Genomic DNA, 20,725 nt, shown 5'->3' with positions numbered 1-20,725 from the left:
TTGATTGTTTGTCGAAAAATCTGCATGGTGACAATTTTAGGTCTTGAACGTTCATTGGAATATTTCACATACCAAATCAAATTATTTTCAAAACATGTTCCTAAGGGAGATATATATTCAAGTCTACTTTATTACACAATTTGAATCATCTCATTTGAAGGCCAGGTGAAAACGTTTTGCCACATTTAGTGGCTACATGTCTTAAAATCAACATAGTGAAACTATGCCTCCTAGGTCTGTTCGTCAACAATTTTGTGATATCAAACCTAAAAATTTTAAAAACCTATTTTTATTGGATAGAAAAAATTTAATCTAATTTAATATCCAAGTGGAATCACATCGATGCTATCTTTAACGAAAACATTACACTTCAAATAACAACTGTTGGTCTAGTAAACAATTCACAAGAAGCTCTATCAAACATGGTTCTTCTCATCATTTTTAGCATATCATTCTAAACCATTTTGAAAAATTGTTTATACTGGAAGTCGCCATATTAATTCACTTCAACCTGGCTTTGGAATCACTCTAATTGGACATTAAACGAATATTTTGTGAACAAAATATCGTTAGGAGGTCTAGGTTGGCCACCATTCCTCAAGGGGTAAACAAATGCATTTTCTTTGTATATCATCTTTGGAATTGTTTTTAATAATTGTTTGTAATTATTTTACATATTTCTTGGAAGAAGAGAGACTGTACACCTCTCTTCCTCCATCATGTAATATTCTATTGCAGGCAAGTGTTATGTTTTGCAGGTTTAAGGAAGATTTAAGGAGTCAACTTTATGGATGAAGAGTTTTCAAAGTCAATTTTTAAAAATTCATATTTCAAAATATGAATACAAATGTTCAAGTCAAAGCAAAGTGAAAATTCACTTGATGTTGAGTTCATCCAATGAAACTCAAACTCATGAAGCTTGCTTTCAGTTGCTGACCAACAACACCAACAAACCTACAAGATGGATTGAGATCAAGGCAAAAGACATGAAGCCAATCATGAGAAGAAGAAGTCAAGTTCTATACCATTACAAGTCACATCCATTGCCAAAGAATCATTTCATAAGACATATTGTTCATGATGTCATTCATCTACCATATTGTATGCTAAGCTCCACAATCATTCATGTTGAAGTCCAAATCTATTATCTATCTAGCCATCTAGATCATGACTTCAACCTAATTTACTTTCATAAGATTTCCATACTTCCCTACTCCATTATACCCCAATTCCATCCAAAAAAGAGAAAAAAGATCAAAAATAATAAAGGGGTTTGGCTGTGAAAATCCAAATTTCTGGCACAGTACAAACTTGAATTCATACTGGAAAACCAAGTTACTTGGCTAGTATGAATTCTAAAAAATAAAATCGTTCCACTTCATTTCATTGTTTCTGATTTTTAACTTTATGCTGGCAATAAGCTAGGATATTTTGTTCTCTGCAAAATAAATTTGAAGACTTGAGGACAAGTCTCAGAATAAGCAAGGGGGAGAGGAAAACAAAAGCATTAGTGCTTTGTTATCCTTTCCATCTCGAGCCTTATATTCTTTTCAAATATTCAATTTCAACTTCAAGCATATAAGAAGACTTTATGAAAAGTTGTAGAAGGGACCTAAGACAATTACAAAACTACTTGAAACTTCACAAAAGTTTCTGAAGTTCAGAAATAACAGAAGGGACTTGAATATGAGAATAATCAACTTCACAAAGGGACCTGGAGCTCAAGTTATCAGAAGGGACCTGAATACAAATTAAAGAAGATTTCATCTCAAATATAGAAACTATTGGAAAATCCACTTCATTTCATAATTTGATCAAAGGAATTATTGAAAAGTACTGTAAGTAAAAAAATTATTTTAATGTTTTTGATTTTGAAAAAAAACTCTTGTAATTAGAAGACTAGTAACCTTGGTGCATATGAACCTTTTATCATAAGAAAATCATCCTACAAATCATTTTTGTATGAAAATTGCAAAAATATGCTTCAAATTTTTGTCAAAAAGAATATTTTATAAGCTTTTTGATGATTCTTGTACATGATCCTACATAAAACCCTGCATAACAAATCTTTCATTACATCTCCTACATTACCATTTACCTTTTTATTTCTCATTCCCCTTCAAAATCGAAGAGAGAACCTCACTTCTAGCAGTCCAAGATTAGTGATTCTGGAAAGCCTTTATTCTCAAGAACATTAAAAGGGATTTTCATGCATTTGGAAGGAATAAAGCTACTATGGGTAGAATACTATTTTTCTTGCAAAAAGAGTCACAACATGATATATCCAAATTGGAAGAACAAGGAGGAAATACTTTTCTGCAAAAACAATGGACAAGAAACCATTGTATCAAAAACAGATTTAGTGGTGAAACATAGTATGGGTTAGAAGAAACAAAGATTAAAAGGAGATTATTATGTGAGCTTAAGGAAGGAAGATGAAAAAACTCTATCTTATCACTAAGAAAATCATGATAGAAATCAAAGGTCAATCATAAAGTCACAATGAAAGGAAGATAAATGTACAGGGCAAAGTAGAAGGAATACTTTGTTTTCTTTGGAAGCAGTCATAAGTCTCGAAATGACATTGTAAAATGGTAATTTAAAAGAAAATCATGTAGAAAATATATGGAGAATGTGATCTAATGATTATTCAGTCAAACTTTTAGAGGAATGTCAAACAATTCATGAATTCTTGACCTCATGATTGCACTAGATAACAGGGATCTTCATGAAATGTTGTTGCATAAAAATATGACCAAGCTCATATAGAAACAAATCAAAATAAGAGAAAAAATGAGAAAGTGGTATGCAAAGCTTATTATTCGATTTCCATGCAAGAAGAAAAGGATACTTGACTATAAGAAATATAAGTGCAGTCAAATCTGAGTTGTATAAGACCTGTACATTACAATGACTTCATGAAAAGGGAAATCTAATTCGGATAAAGGAGTGCACAAGCTTCGTTTTTTATGAATAAGTGCTCATTGCAAAAAAATAGCATGACAAACTATTATTGCAAATATTAGCATACTAATAATGAGCTTGGCTTAATTAAACATCAAAGGGTCTAATTATGGTAAAAATCACTCATGAAAACGTATCGACTCTTGAACAGGCATCCATTTATTATCTAATCTGTAGCAATTACAAGAACATGAAAATGATTGAATATGCAGAGTATCCAACAGGATGTAGCATGGAGTAAGCCTAAAAATGATAAAACAAAAAACGTTCACGAGTGTTCTCATGAGTACGAGCTGCCAAACCTAAAAGAAATGAGTACAGGACTAAAAATATGTGCATGAATTGAGGCATCATTTCACTCAACCAAAGACATGAAGTAAGACACATGAAAGACCGAATTGGGTATGTGATGCAAGAAAAGAAAAGTTTGAAATTTAAAACAAAATTTGAATGGAGGGAAGTTTTGTAATGGACTTCTAAAAGAAATCATGTACATATCTTCTAACTAGAATTGGGCACACATGAAATTAGCAAACAGAGCAGCTTTAGGAAACAACGAAGCAATCATAGTAGAGGTAAGAGATGTAACCAAAACATTGATCTGAAAAATTGTTTTTATAATCATTTTTCGAAGGAAATTTCAGTCTAAAAGCTTGAAAGGGGGAAATTGGCGTTGTAGGTTGGTAGCTAAAATTCTGGGAGAAAAATATGGTCAAAACACCATAATAACCAAAGTCACCTCCTCGTATTGTGGTAAGCATTCAAAAAATCCCTATGAATCTGACAAACGAAGTCTGAGAATCTGAGGTTTGAATTTGGTGTTTGTTAATAGAACCCTGATTTGAATGTGTCAGCAGTGTGAGTTTCGTTCAACACCTGTGCAATCAAGAATAGAGGAGATCAAGTTAACTGGAAATGGAGTAAAAGGTAAGGATTCACGCTCTATAATTTCAAGAAAATCATTAAATTTGATATGTCAAGGATCAATTCATGGATATGAAACTAAACACATGGCACCTAAATTTCGAATTGGTATGAGGGTAGGGTTCGAAATTTTTTTAGTTGAAAATTGTTTTTTTTTATAGCCCTATCAAAATCTTGATGTGAGAAGAAGGTTACGAAGATTTTCCAATGCATGGATAAAACAATGAATGAGTTTTTCAATACTAGTGAAGAAAATACTCAGAAACAGTGAATACCAGGGACACCCACTTTTTTTTTTTTGAATTCTTTTATACTACAAAATAATACAGTGGGTATTTTTCAGTGAAGTATACAATGAGTAAATTATCAAAGGTTAGTGAGTAAATTCTTGGGAATTAGAAAAATTTGCAGAAACTTGTGTTTTGGTACCACATTCGTGAATATGCAAGTACCCTATTTCAAGCCAAGTATAGAGTTTTTTTTAGTCAGTCCAAAGAACTCTTATGATCAAAGTTTTGGGAGCAGGTAAGCAAATAGTTGCATTTTAAAAAATTTCTCATTACTTTTAAGCCATATATCTATTTGATGCAAAATTTTGAGGGAAGATGCATTGATATAAGATGAATAAACCCATAATATTTCAAGCCAAAAGAACTTTCATTTTTCCATAAATCAACCATCATCACCTACAATCATTTCCCATTTTTCTTGAATTCTGTGCATCGAATTATCATGAAAGTTAGCAGGTGGATGCATCATTGAGGGATTAATAGATATGGTAAATTATAAGTTAAACTGATTTGTATTTTTGAAGAAATCAAGTAATGTCACCCACAACCAATTTATCTTTTTTCTCAAAATCCGTGATGTGGGTATTTCCATTTTATTTTTTTGAAGAGAAGCAATGGAATGGTAGAATTTTTTTTGCAAAATTTCAAAGAAACCCATTTTGTAGTTTATGAGAAAATGGTTAATAAAGTTTGTTTCTACTTGTACAATGTTTGTTGCAACTTCATGTGCAAATTGCTTCAACTTCACTGGCATTGATAGAATAGAATGACCATTGCTTTGGAAAGATTTTGGGAAAGAAGATTCATGTACTATCAATATCATGAATTGGGTAAGAAGAATGGTTTTGGTTACTAGGCATTGAGAAATGGAAATTATAACTTGGTTGATACAAAGGTATGGGTTGGATAAGGACATTAATAGGGTTCATATAAAAAAAATTAATACCCTTTTTCAACATCGAAGAAGGCTTTGAGACACACATTCAAAAGTATGGTAATGGACATGATTCACATGGCAAAGAGTTTAGTTAATCCTTGGATGTGCTCAAATTCAAGATCTTTTGAGTAGGAAAATAAAGGGTAGCTCCAATTGAATTAACGGAGGAGGAAATGGAGAGGGTTGTTATACTTCTTCAAGAAACACAAGAAAAGGCCACTACATCAGCCCGTAAGGGAAGAATGAGGCCCAGAAAGACCAGACAAGCATGAGGACATGCTTCCAAATCAGTAAGGGGGAGTGTTAGCTATCAATTTTGACTCTTTTTGCCACACCTATTACATCATTTTTTCCATATTTATCATACATTTTCTATCAAAATGCATACCAAGGTAACTAAATTATGTCTTTTGATTTTTAAGTGTTTTAGTAAAAATTGAGCATTAAAATTTATTTTTGGCAGAAACAAAATTTCCCATAATGACTCCATTGAAGTCGTATGTGCAGGACACTTGGGCACGAACTGAAAGCATATTTGAAAAGTACAGGAACCAAGGATGGAGGGACACCTATTGGCTCACTCTAGATCAGTTAGAACATGCCCAGTCAAATCTGGTCAAACTTGACCAGTCACTCAGGAAATCCCCTGATTTAGGGGCAGTTTTGGGATTTTGTGGGATCTTTCCATATTTTGTGTAACAAAGGGATGAGTTCGACCCTATGAGGTGGAATAGGACTCTTGTTAGTTGTTATAGCAATTATAGCTCATATTTTACATTTTTAGTCTATTTAAGCAAAGCACTCAACAACTAGAGATGTACATTATGATTACTATTTCCTGAATATAATTTGAGACAGAGACTTGATTTATGCTTTCTTGTGCATACATTCTTGTGTGATGTGAATGGTGATTTGTTGTAGCTGATTATCTTAAGGTGTACCAGGAAAAGGTGGAGGGCCCCCATACTGAGCTAAGTACACTATATTGTTGATTGATGTGCATAATTGTGAATATGTTAGTATCTTAATTTTTTGTATATTTCTATTGTAATCTCTTGTGAATATTTTTTGTATAAACTCATTAGTATGTCATGGCCATTTAGATATTGGAATTGATTTCTTTTCAGTGATTAGTTTGAATAAGGAAGGACAACCCAGGTCTCTAAGTTAGAGCCTCTTCTTTGTGAGCTAAGATTGAATTGAATCAATATTCACTCTTTCCATGCTTTCTTAGAATAGATTTACATGCTTTATTGTTATGCTTTGATAGTCTAGATAAGTGAAAATGATGTTGTTGAATGAATAGAAGGAATAAGGAAGGATAACCAGGACCTCTGAGACAAGAGCCTCTTCCTTGTCTTCTAAATCAGAATAATATCATTGATCACTCTTCCATATGCTTTCATAGGTTATATTTGAATGTTTTCCTTATATGCTCTCTTAGAATAGCTTTCTTGCTTTAGTAGAAAGAATCTTGTTATTTTTTAGATTGTAGCATGTATTCATTTTTGAGCATCTAAGCAATCGCTTTCTAAACTAGCTAGATCTAAGATCCATATACTTTGGTGTGTTTCTAAGTTTACCAACCCAAATTGATATTAAAATATATGTTCTAGTTTACCTCAATAAATTAGACTGACACTGGGTGTACTCGGGAAGATGCAGGAAACTCCAATTTGTATTCCATAGTACCAATATTTTGCAACACCTTGTAAGTACCATAGTACTTGGGTTATAATTTATTATCCTTCTTAGCTTGCTTGAGGGACATTTGTTTGTATGGTTGTAGCCATAAAAATACCTAGTCGCCTACATCAAAATTTCTTTCACTGTGATGCTGATTTTCCTGTTGTTTAATTCGATTATGCACCACAGTGAGGTTATCCTTTAAGAGTTGGAGAAGTTCTTGTTGATGCTCGATGTGATTTCCACTACTCTAACCTTAGAATTTTCTCTTAAATATGATGTGACGGATGGTGGATGATATCCATTAAGTGCCATAAATGGGGTCAATTTTGCTGCAGTATGGAAGGATGTGTTATACCACCATTCATCTAGAGGTAACCAATTGAACCATTGTGTTTGTTTATTAGATACAAAGCAACAAATATATCCTTCCAAACATTTGTTCACTATGTCAGTTTTCCCACCAGATTGAGGATGATAAGATGAGCTATGAGATAATTGAGTACCAAGACAAGAAAATAATTCCGTCCAATTATTTCTAGTGAAAATTGGATCTTTGTCACTTACAATAATCTTTGGGTTTCCATGTAGCTTTTGAATTGTTTCCATTAATGCAGTAGTAACTGTACTGACTTTAAAAGGATGAGATAATGCACAAAAGTGTGCATACTTAGTAAGTCTATCAACTACAACCATGATGACACTCTTTCCTTCAGACTTGGGTAAAACTGTGATAAAATCCATTGAGACCTCCTCCTAACGATGACTTGGAATGACTAAAGGTTGTAATAGACCTGAGGTCTTAATTGTCTCAACTTTATTTTTTTGGAAAACCAAACATTTTGCTAGAAACTCTTGAATATCAAATTTAAAGCCATGATCCCAAAAAAATTCCTTCTTTACCTTGTGGTAAGTTTTTAAAAACCCGAGTGCCCTCTTAAGGGGGAGGTGTGCAATTCCAAAAGAATATTTTTCTTGAGTTGAGAATTCTTACAAAGATATAAGCAATCTTTTTACCATAATGAATAATTTTTCGAACTAAATGTATCATATGTACTGGGATATTATTGCAACTTTTGAATGAGTGCCCATACCTCTTCATCATTCTTTCATTCATCCCTTGCTTTGGTTATCCAATCAAGTTGGATAATAGAAATGGCACAAAGAAATGCTTCCACATCCTCATCTTTCTTGAGAGTGCATCTACAACAACATTTTTCTTCCCTTTTTTGTAGATGATTTCAAATTCATAACCCAACATCTTTGTGACCCATTTTTGCTGCTCTTCTGAAGATAATCTTTGTTCCAAAAAATATTTAAGACTATCATGATCTGATTTTACCTTGAAGTGTCTTCCCATTAGGTAAGGTCACCATTGCTTTAGTGCATGTAGTATTTCCAACATTTCATTCTCATAAATAGGTTTTTGTGAATACTTTCCTTTGATTGGACGACTTTCAAAAGAAATGGGTCTTCCTTCTTGCATTAAAATAACACCAATTCCATTTCCTGAGGCATCACATTCCACAATAAAGGTTTTGTGAAGTTTGGCGTAGCTAAGACCAGTGCTTGGCACATTTCCTCTTTAAGATGTTCAAAGGCCTTAGTTGTTTCTCGAGTCCAATAAAATGCATCTTTTTTCAGTAACGTTGTTAGAGGTGATGCTATTCTCCCATAATTCTTAACAAACTTGCAACAATATCCTGTCAACCCGAGAAATCCTCGAAGATGCTTTATGGGTGTGAGGATTTTCCATTCCTTAATGGCTTTGATTTTGTTAGGGTATACATTAACACTGTCATGAGATACAATATGACCCAAATGTTCCACCTCCTCTACTCCAAGGAAACATTTGGAGGTTTTTGTATATAATTGTTTCTCCTCTAATATTTTGAGCACCTTGTCAACATGTTGAACATGATCCTTCCAAGACTTGTTGTAGATTAGTATATCATCAAAAAATACTAACACAATTTTTTTAAGCAAGGGTTTGAAAATGGAATTCATCAAACCTTGAAATGTGGAAGGTGCATTAGTAAGGCCAAAAGGCATGAACACAAATTCATAATGATCCTCATGACTTCTGAATGGTGTTTTCAGAATGTATTTAGCCTTCATTTAAATTTGATGATATCTTGAATGAAGATCCATCTTGGTGAAGTAAATTGCTCCATTTAAGTCATCAAACAATTCATCAATGACAAGAATGGGAAATCTATCTTTAATAATGAGCTTGTTGAGCTCCCTATAATCTGGACACATACGCCATGATCCATCATTCTTGTGCACCAATACTATTGGGGCATAGAAATAACTTTGTCTAGGTTGAATTATTATACCATCTAGCATTTCTGCAACCATACGTTCAATTTCACTCTTTTGGGAATATGGATATCTATAAGGTTTGATGTTTGGAGGAACACTTCTTGGAATCAAATGAATGGCATCATCATGATCATAAATATTTGGGAGGCCTTTGGGAGTCTAAAATACCTTATAATGATTTTCCAAGGCATTTTGGAGATCTAAACAAATAGATGATTTCAATGTTTGAACCTCTATTGAGCATAATTGTGAAATTACACCCTGTTGTTCTTTCTTCAAAAGATTTTTCATGCCATTAGAGATGATTATATTTCCTAGTTTCCCTGCGATACCCCTTAATTCAACTTCCTTTCCTTCCCAAAAAAAAATCAAGAAATTTTCTTGAAAATTAAAAGCTATCATCCCCAAAGATTGTAACCATTTGACTCCTAGTACAACATCAACACCACCCATTTGAATGGAAAGCATTGGAATTTTCAATACATATTCCCCCATGGTTAGCTTGATATTATGGCACTTTCTAGAGAAATTTATAGTTCCTCCATTTGTAACCATCACTTGGCACTCTGGTGCTAGATATAGGAAGCAATTATATTCTTTGTCAATCTTACAATGATAGAATTATGGTTACTACCCGAATCAATCAACACTATTACCTTTTTCTTCTTGATATATCCTTGTATCTTGAGAGTTTGAGGAGTGTTAATTCTTGCCAATGAATTACAAGATATGGTTAGATTCATTTGTTCTTTCTCTAGGTTTGGTTCTTGGTGTATATCCTCCTCTTTTGATGTTTATTATTCCTTTTCTTCCCCCTCTTCACAATATATGTAGAATAATTTCTTCTCAGCACACTTATGACCTTTAGTTTATTTTCTATCACAACCGTAACAAAGCCCCTTTTCTCATTTTCCCTCCAATTTTTGTGGCATCAACCTTGTAGGTTGTGGAAGGCTAGGAGAAACAACACTTCCATATTTATAGTTGTGAGTGGTAGACTTCATTGTTGCCATAATTTTGCTTTCAACTTTTCTTGCCATCCTAAATTCCTTCTCCAATGAATCAGGTTCCCAAAGACGAATCTCATGTTGGATGTTATCCTTTAAATTGCTTATGAAGACATCAATCCTATGCTACTTTGGAATATCAGTTACCTTGATATTCAATTTTTAAAAGTCCTGAATGTGCTTCGTCATTGAACCCTTTGTCTGAAATTTATCAATTGGCTAAAAAAGGTGTTACTCTTTGTATCCTCATAATGTGCTATCATTTCCTCTGTAAAAATTGACCAAGTGACAAGTGGTTTATGAGAAAACATCCATCGATACCATACAAATTGACTGGGTTCTAAATATAAATATGCAATGTGTACCTTTTGTGTGTGTTGCAAATCATGTAGATCAAAATATTGTTCTATCTGTATAATCCATGTTATCAGATCCTTGCCATCAAACTTACTCATATATATCTTTGGAATGTGGTGGTTCTTAAACCCCACATTGGAGTATCTAAAATCCTAATTCATATTCCTTTTGTCCTCATCATGATTTTCATGGATTACCTTATCACCACTAGGAAGCCTTTCTTGCAAAAACTTTGTCAACCCTTCCAACTTGAAATTCATCGCGTCCATGTCTACTTTAAAAACATCCATGTTTCCTTTTATTTTTTTTCTAAACCATCCATCTTAGATTCCAATTCATTTTTTGTTACTCTTTGCGAGAGAGAAATTTGTTGCACTAGGTCTCTTAATTTTGATATATCGTGTTGCATTTCTTCCTCTTCTTCATGCGTCATAGTAGAGATTTATGGTTGCTTACTAGGTGTATCCATTTTTTTGTTTCGATGCATTTTGGAATAAAACAATGATATCTATGCTTCACTATGCCCTTTGAATCACTTCAAACAAATTTTTTAAACAAAAGTTATGCATGTTTTGTAGATTTCTGTGGTGTGGTTTTTGAGATTCAGTACTCGGATATTCCACAATTTTCACTTTTGCATTGTCTACGTTTCGAGTCTAGAACAAGACTCATCCTCAAGACTTGATTTATAAAGAAGTGAAGTGTTGGTTATAAATATGTTTTTTAAGGAATTTTTAGGACAACCGACTTTAGTTCAATTCAATTCAATTTTAATTATTTATTGTATTTTATTTAGTTATTTAATAAGTTTGATGATGCTGCATTGATGTGTTTTTAATATTTATGTTATTAAAGTCTATAAGTTTATAAAATTAATTTATTTGAAATAATATTATAATTAGTTTATTATTAATTTGTTATGACTATGTTTATTATATTATTTAAATAGGTTTAAGATTTAATTGCTTTATTTTAATGGTCAGTTATTTATGGTTTTAAATTAATCAATTTTTAGTTGTTATATGTAAGGGTATGTTGTATAATGTTATTATACATAAAAAAAATAAAAAATTTAAGCATAATCAAAACGAATTAATAGGAAACTTATTGTAATATTATCTCTAATAAATTAATTTTATAAAACAAACCATAATTTAAATTATTATACATAAAAAAAATAAAAAATATTTAAGCATAATCAAAACGAATTAATAGGAAACTTATTGTAATATTATCTCTAATAAATTAATTTTATAAAACAAACCATTAATAGGAAACTTATTGTAATATTATCTCTAATAAATTAATTTTATAAAACAAACCATAATTTAAATCATATTTAACATTAGTACAACATACCCTTACATATAACAACTAAAAATTGATTAATTTAAAACCATAAATAACTGACCATTAAAATAAAACAATTAAACCTTAAACCTATTTAAATAATATAATAAACATAGTCATAAAAAATTAATAATAAACTAATTATAATATTATTTCAAATAAATTAATTTTATAAACTTATAGACTTTAATAACATGAATATTAAAAACACATCAACTCAACATCATCAAACTTATTAAATAATTAAATAAAATACAATAAATAATTAAAATTGAATTGAACTAAGTCGGCTGTCCTAAAAATTCCTTAAAAAAGATATTTATAACCAACACTTCACTTCTTTGTAAATCAAGTCCTGAGGATGAGTCTTGTTCTAGACTCAAAACGTAGACAATGCAAAAATGAAAACTGTGGAATATCCGAGTACTGAATCTCAAAAGTTATGCAATTAAAAAAAAAATACATGCAATTTTCTTTCTTTTAGGAGAATGATATTGGAATTGTTCTGTCTCTGCAATTTTAGCCTCCCAATATATGAATTTCTGCATTGTGGTAGCCCTCTAAGTCTTCTTTCCAATTCCACAAGTCAGAACGAGATTGGATTCTTCAAGAAAGAGTTATGCCCAATATCCCACGATGACCTTATTATATACCGGTTCAATAGAGTGAACGTGTACGAAGTGCCACATGTCAATGTTTCGACCTTCAGTTCTGCAAATGATACATGAAAATATAAAGTCTGTTCACTTTCAATCACTTTTTACGAAATTCAAATCCATTGGTTGGATAGAAAGTTATGATGATTTTCCCTACATCACATGTTTGAGATGGAATTATGGAGCTTGAAAAAACCTTAAATCCCGCTAATCATATCTCCGAAAATATAGCGAACCAAGATTTGAAATTCGTCTTCTAAAGCCTTGTATAAAAAAATTTATATAAAAAATCATAAGATGACCTGTTTGAAGAAGCAAAACCCTAGAATCCAAAGCTCTGATACCAAATGTTATACAACCAAAATAGAAGAAAAGATAGATCAACGACTTGAGAAATAACCTCTTCGAGGAGGAAACCTCCTTTACATCACATAAATGAACAATTGGTGGATGATCCAAATGATAAGACCTCGTTCATATATATAAGAGTCTAAGGGGTCACAATATAATTAGAGCCTACATAACAATAATAATGTAAGGGCACAACAATAACAATAGTGGGATTCTATGGGGCACAACAATAAAAACACGGGGGATACATGGGCACAACAATAACAATAGGGAGCTACACTATAATAAAAACAAGGGGAATACACTAGTATTATATGGACCTAACATATTTGTTTATGTTTTTTTAGTTCATAACTCATTCTTCATCATAAATATTTGTCTATTTTGGATACGTATATGTGGTTCTTAGCATGCGGCACGTCTAAATGTTTCATAGCATTATTATTCAACTTCTTTGATAAAGCATTATATGGCATATATTAAGAAGGGGTTCGTTGATTATGATGAACAAAAATTCATATCCCTTGATTGAAAAAATGTCTCCCCTTTTTCATTTGTGTACTAGCAATGAAGACATAGCAGATTCAATTTCTTTTGGACAAGATCTTCTAATACTTCTATATATGCATGTTTCCCATTCTCTCCTTGGCAATGAAATCTAATTCTTGATAATGAAAAATCAATTCGTTCAAGAGATTCTCCATGTCTCTCATGCTCAAGACATTGGTGTAGCCAGGTATAATGTCAAGACCTAGAGTTGGGGTTTGAGTTCTCTTCTCGAGAATGTATTGGCAGATCAGTTTACTCAACTCAACCTGGGAGACAACATTGCTAATGTCCAAGGGTTCGCAGGTGTATGATTGACAACTTTGTGTTTCGTAATCCTAATACTCTTGAGAATTATGTGATTGTAAAGAAATTGAAGATGGCCACCTTTCTAAGGTAATCGACCTGAATCGTAAGCGACTTCTTGAACCAACATATCAACATATTCATTAGGAATACCATCTAATTCCATTTTCGTAATTTTCATAGAAAAAATTCCATGTTAGAAGTGAGTGAAGAGGATATATACAATATTGGGATATATGAGAAGAGTTTTTATATGCAAAAAGATAGCAGAACACTCTCTTTCTTAATGCACACCTTTAGAGTTTAGTCCCCCATCTCAATTTTCTTGGTTAGATAATACAATCATATATAATAAGAGTAATATATAAGATAATAATAATGATAATGATATAATATTATAATGTAATATTAGAATATAATATAATATTATAATATTAAATGTAATCTTATTATTAAACTTTTTACCAAATTAACGGGGTAAAGACATATGTAAGGTCCTAGCTCAAGTTTAGATTAGTTTCACATTAATATTTGTTTTTATAATTGAGATAGATGCATTGTTTCTAGTGTAAATGCTAATTTCTAATCATATTTTATTGATTGCACTAGATGCACTGACTTCAATTTATATGCTGATTTATAATTCTATTTAATGATTTTCACTAGATGCATTAATTTCACTGTACATGTTATTTTTTATTTGATGTAAATAGATGGATGATGTGCATTGCTTCTAAAGAAATTAGATTAACAATGTGCATTGATTTTAGTGTATGCAAAAATTAATTATTGACAATGTACATTGACATTTGTGTTACAATAATCATCACCCTAGATCCTGTTAAATAGAAATGAACAAAAAATAATCATAAGCCTAGATTCATATTAAATAGAAATGAACAACAAAGAGTAAGTTGGCAAAGAAGGGCACAAGAAATGACATTTAAGGGTGCATTGATTTTAGTGTAGATATTATTTCTAATATGATGTAAATGGATGGATGATGTGTGTTGCTTTCAAAGTAACCAGCTGATTATTGTGTATTGATTTTAGTGTATGCACAAAGTAATTATTGACAATATGCATTTATTACTATATTACAATAATCAACATCCTATATCTATATTAAACATAAATGAACATCAAAGTGCTTAGAGCCATCTTAATCATGATCCTAGATCCATCTTAAATAGAAATGAACAACAAAGAGCAAGTCAACAAAGAAAGACATAAGAAATGACAATTGAGGAGTGCCAACAACAAAGAGAGAAACAAAGGGCGGACAAACAAAGATAGACACAACAAATGACAATTAAACAATAACAAGAATAGATGAAAGGAAAAATTGAATGACAAAGAGCAAGTCGATAAAGAAAGATACAAGAAATGACAATTGAGGAGTGTCAACAACAAAGGGAGAAACACAGTGCAGATCAACAAATATGGTCACAACAAATGACAAATGAACAATAACAAGAATAGATGAAAGGAAAAATTGAATGACAAAGAACATATAACAAAAAAGAGCACAACAAATGACAATTGAAGAGTGTCAAGAGCAACGAATACAACAAAATACACAATGAAGAGGAAATTGACAAAAAAAGAAGAGGAAATGATGATTGAAGAGTATGAAAAATAGAGGAAACAAACAACTAAACAAAAAAGAACATATTGACAAGGAAAACAATATTTAACCAACTTAGGTATAATACAAGATGCATAAGAAAACCTTATAAAAAAATGATGTTTAAGATATTTATGCCGAAGCTCAACTTGTAACTCTCGTTGATATGAATATTGCACATTGAAAATTTTGTGATAAGATTTATCAATTAGCTCAAGTTCAAATTTGTCATGTTTGGGGAGTGATATGTTGGAATTCAGGTATTTACTACAAATAGAGGTCTACCGAGCATGCGATGTAGAAGAGAAGGAACTCATCATATTAATCTTAGACATATTTAACATATTTAAAATGATCAGATTAAAATTATATGTTCAACAAATTTTGTCTGGTAACACATGACTAAAACTATCCTAAATCTATCTTAAACTTTGGATCTATTAAGTATTGAGAAGATTAAATCTCTTGAGGTACAAACATTTCCTCAAGTTTTACACTAAAAAAAGCTTACACCTCGAGAGATTTGATCCATCTCAATGCTTAATAAATTTAGAGTTAAAATAATTCCAGATTTAATAAAATACTTTTTTTTGTAAGCTTGGTGGGACTACGTCTACGTTATGTCCAATATATCACCCCAATCAAAGTGGGGAATTGAATCGATGACTTTAAATTAAAGAATGCCTTAACAAAACACCTAATCACAATTTATCGAAGACCAATAAAAAATTATAATAAAACACTTATTCTTAATAAAACAAATATATATAATTAATTTAATAATAAATAAATATATTTAAATTATAAATATTTATAATAACCTATTTTAAAAATACTTATAATTAAAAAAATATAATCATGGTATTTACTCTATTGAAAACTTAAACCATTCGGATAGACATTTAAAAAAATATAATCATGGTATTTAATCTATTGAAAACTTAAACAATTCAAATAGACTCAAACAATTCATTTGCACAAATAAAATAAAATATAAAACGCATTCTTATACTGTCCTGATTGACTCAATTAAAGTAAACTATTAAATGTCAAATTTTTTGAAACCATATTGCTCATACATTTACCTTACGTGTTGAATTTTTATATAAAGTATTTAGTTTAATGGACTCACATAATTTGTTATAATGAAGTATGGAGATAGGTGTGGGATCGCTTAAGACATTTACAATATATGTTGAATTTTTATATGAAGTATATAGAAAGCAAAATGCACTCAAATCATTTGTCATAATAAAATTATATATAATTTAACGGAGGTAGGTGTGGGATGATATTCAAAAAGTGGAGGATTTATTTATTTATATTTGGGTTTGGGTAATGTTTCTAATAATGGGTGATAAACATTTTTAGTTCGTTAAGAATTTGTATTTGTATTGGTTAAACGGAGAAGAATAATATTATTAAGGTTTAGGTGTGGAATGATATTGAAAGAGTGGATAATTCATTTATTTATATTTGGGTTTGGGTAATGTTTTTAATAATGGGTGATAAACCTTTTTAGTTGGTTAAGATTTTGTATTTGTATTGGTTAAAGAAAAGAATAATATTATTAAGGTTTTGTATTGATTAAAGATAGAGGAATAAAAAAATGTTTTTATGTAAGAGGATTTTTTTATCATAATATGTTATTAGTTTTCTTTGGGTTGCAGGAATTTATGTAATTGTTTTTTAGTTATTTGATTAGTTCTTACACAAAAACCAAGTTATTTAATTTAAATAAATTTAATGTTTTAGTTTATATTTTATAAAGTATTTTTAAATACATTTTCGTCGATCTAAGAGCTTTTTCTAACTGTTATTTTAAATAATATGTAATTTAGACATCTTATTTGGTCTCATATCAAGGCAAGATGTTTTGAAAGTTAGGATAAATGTCAATTGATCTCCGAAGTTTCAGTCTCAACTAATTAATGCTAACATTAGTTTGGCAGACATTTCATGGTTAGAAATTAAGAGACCTTGTAACAAGATTGCAGAGAATTTAGATGTTTAAACACATGGCAAACACATGTTGAAACTTTGCATGGTAGCCGCCACTTGTGTTCACTTCGAAAGACTATATCGCAGCTGAACCTCCAAAGACTATAGTCCCTGCCCCTTCGAGGCTGCAGGGACTTATGTAATCGTTGTTCACTTTGAAAGACTATATCGCAACAGAACTTCCAAAGACTATAGTCCCTACCCCTTCGAGGCTGTAGGGACTTATATAATCATTTTTTAGTTGCTTTAGTAATCCCCAGATAGGAACCAAGTTATTTAATCCAAATAAACCCAATGTTTTTAATATATATTTTATAAAGCACTTTTAAACACCTTTTCGTCAACTTGTAAGCTTCTTCTAACCATTATTTTGACCAATCTATAATTTAGACATCTTATCTGGCCTTATATCAAGGCAAGATGTACTAAAAGTTAGGATAAATGTAAATTGATCTCCAGAATTTTAGTCTCAATTAATTAATGCTAACATTAATTTCACAGACATTTCATGTTTAGAAATTAAGAGACCTTGTAACAAGATTACAGAGAATTCAGATGTTTAAATACATAGCTCATTGAAACTTTGCATGGAAGTACCCACTTGTCTTGACTTCGAAAGGCTATATCGAAGTTGAGCTTCATTATATTTTTGCAGATATCACATTGGATGCTTTGATTCTCAAGGCAAGATACTGAAGACACACTATACATATGGCGAGATGCTTGAGCTACAATGTACCTACAAATAACACAATGATGGAGAACATGGAGACCAGAGACTAGTTGGTGCCCCGAGTAAGTTTCATTTACATCCACACACCTGAGTATGCCTGTATCATTCATCCATACAATTGATCGAAGCATACTCAAGTTACGAAATGAAGAGCAGAATGATAAAAGTTTAAAGTTGGAATCACCATGGTCCTGCACACACCTGTTTTAGTTGCACAGCTCCCACATCGCCATATCCGGCTTCGTATTCGATGAGTATGGAGAACCAGTAGACCGTGGAGCCTTGGTTCACATGGAAAGTTATGGTCTTCCCTGGGTATCGACACAATGTCCTGTAATAAATACCATCACAATATTACACATCAACTCTTCAATATCACAAGTAAAAGTGATTCTTGCCTATTATGTTTTTATGTGTTTTATACCTTTCGTAACTAACTGAGAGCTCTCCATTGTTGAGAAACACTGGAGTTTTTCCATGAATGGCAATATGGCCAAAAGCAGCTCTGCTAAGGTCAAAATGTGTTTTATCGAACACACGATATCCTCCTGGACATTTATCAATTACCATGATAGTTACAAGTTTCCGAGAGAATAAGCCTTTCTCTAAGCACTTAACCTACAATTTCCTAACTTCAAATCCATATATTTAAAATAACATGAGAAAATACACCAGAAACACATCAATATATTCTCTTCACACATGCATAGACCATCATACAAGACCATTTCAACCCATACAAAACATGCATCATTTACTCACCGAGTAGCATCGTTGATGTTGGTAGGAATTTGGAGCGTATGTTTGAGACCTCGTCCACCATTGTAGAGTAAGCCAGTTTCCCATATCCTCCACCACTAGTATCATTATTTCGTTTCAATATCTCTTGTCAACTTTCTTGCCTTAAGGAAGAGGATCCGTTAGTGTTACTTCCTAAATTCTTTTGTACTTCCCATTTAAAACCTCGGATCCGTTAGTGTTAGTTCCTAAATTCTTTTGTACTTCCCATTTAAAACCTCCTATTTAACCAATGAATCTAGGATGCATTCCGCGCATGCTTGTACTTAGTTTGAGCACTTGCTTTATTACTCGTTGGGGTATAAGTTCAAGTCTTGAGCTATGAGTAAGTGACCCCTAACCTAAGCTAGCTATATTGAAGAGGTAGGGGCAAGGAAATAAGCCCAACCCAGCATGGAAACAAAGAGACAACGAACGACCGTGGGGGATGTTGCGTAGGTCTTGGCCTGTAATTGGTGGTAGGTATTGTTGCCGAGTAGCTGGCTAAAGTAACAATATAAAATCTTTTGGTTTTAATGGATTTACATATGATTATAAAACCATCTTACTGATATTAGGTTACAAGTGTAATACATGTGGATTATATCACACAACAATGCATGTTCGGTGTTAGTCATAACTTTGAAAAAGTTGATCAAGATTTTTATATTGTTTAATTTGCCAATCAACTTAGGCCCCTCTATTACCCACCTGCCCATCGTGTCAGTAAACATATGACAACGTGCAACTGGTTCTTCTTCCTCTCGTCTTTAGAAGAATAACTTGGCGTTTCTTATACATCGATGATCCCCACAACATGAAGGAGAGCATATTTTCGAGGAATTCCCCTTAGAAACCGTAGTCTAAGTGTCGAGGGCAGACTTGAATGACAGTCATATTCAACTTTTTTATACTTTTGACACTGAGTACAAGGGGTGATCTCTTTTTTCTTCTTAGAATGAGAATTTAGTATTATTTTGTGGATCTTTCATTCCCAAGTTTCAAAGCCACATTATATTATATTTTTATGTCTTTTTTTTTAACCTAAATTATGGCATAATATGGAAGAAATTATAGTTTGGTCTAGTTAATTATCCATAACGGGGCTTAAATTACTCGAGGAAATAAAAATAAAAATAAGCATTTGATTTATTTGGTCAGTTTGAAAACTTGAGCCTGATAATTGTTTCTTCTTTTAAGACACATCTGATTGTTTTAATGGTCAATTTTTATTGAAATATGTCATATCTTGCAAGATTTTGTAATTTGATTCTATTTAATGTTCTAGAATAGTGCAAAGTCCTCGAAGAACTATAATTTGAAGTCGTTAATTTTTTTTTTAATCAACCTGTTTCTTTTTTAATGACGTATTTGAATTGGATTTTGTTTTAGTGTTTAGTTTTACCTGAATTATGACACAATTTTTGAGTGTTGTCCTTTTATTCTATTATAGGCTCCTTGAAGGCTCGAAATGTCACTGCCTTAACATCGGGGATAACCCCCTGGTAGGGAACTTGAAAACCGTTCCTTTTTTGTTTGGAATAGTGGCTCCAACTAGGGATAATGAGACCATTTTCCCTTTAAAAATATATAGTGGAATGAGAGGTATAAGAAAGTGAAATAGATGTGATGAATAGAAGTGAAAACTATATATATATATATATATATATATATATATATATATATATATATATATATATTGCTTTCTCGGGATTTAACTTGTCTTTATATGTGCGATTTTAAAGATTCTCTAATATGCAAGATAATGTAGATCATCCAACATTTCAAGAAGTAAATACAAGTAATAATTTGATTAAATAGTTAATCAAATTAATTGTTAACACATATCGCATGAAAGATCTCGTTGTTTTCCACATACATTCAAAGA

The 20,725-nt window shown here is 31.6% G+C and overlaps 1 protein-coding gene across 1 annotated transcript; it reads right to left on the bottom strand.

The window, feature by feature from the left end:
* Positions 1–18,133: 18,133 nt before the first annotated feature.
* LOC149263956 (expansin-B16-like) lies at positions 18,134–18,630 on the bottom strand. The gene is made up of 3 exons (XM_089393078.1): positions 18,485–18,630; positions 18,262–18,391; positions 18,134–18,157 (listed from the first exon to the last, which is right to left on the bottom strand). Exons 1-3 carry the CDS (start codon positions 18,628–18,630, stop codon positions 18,134–18,136), a joined length of 300 nt encoding a protein of 99 aa, XP_089249204.1.
* Positions 18,631–20,725: the final 2,095 nt, after the last annotated feature.

The sequence above is a fragment of the Pinus tabuliformis genome, chromosome 6, assembly GCF_031772625.1.
Source record: "Pinus tabuliformis cultivar Carrire ecotype Pingquan chromosome 6, CPIR1, whole genome shotgun sequence".
NCBI lineage: Eukaryota > Viridiplantae > Streptophyta > Pinopsida > Pinales > Pinaceae > Pinus > Pinus tabuliformis.
This window is presented reverse-complemented; position numbering and strand designations above follow the sequence as displayed.

What these genes read in the sequence shown, in the direction of transcription:
- LOC149263956 (XM_089393078.1), bottom strand. Translation starts at nt 18,630, where the DNA reads ATGGTAATTGATAAATGTCCAGGAGGATATCGTGTGTTCGATAAAACA. An exon ending in CTCTCAGTTAGTTACGAAAG is followed by an intron (nt 18,392 to 18,484) that starts GTATAAAACACA and finishes TATTTATTACAG; the next exon opens with GACATTGTGTCGATACCCAG. An exon ending in GAGCTGTGCAACTAAAACAG is followed by an intron (nt 18,158 to 18,261) that starts GTGTGTGCAGGA and finishes TGAATGATACAG; the next exon opens with GCATACTCAGGTGTGTGGAT.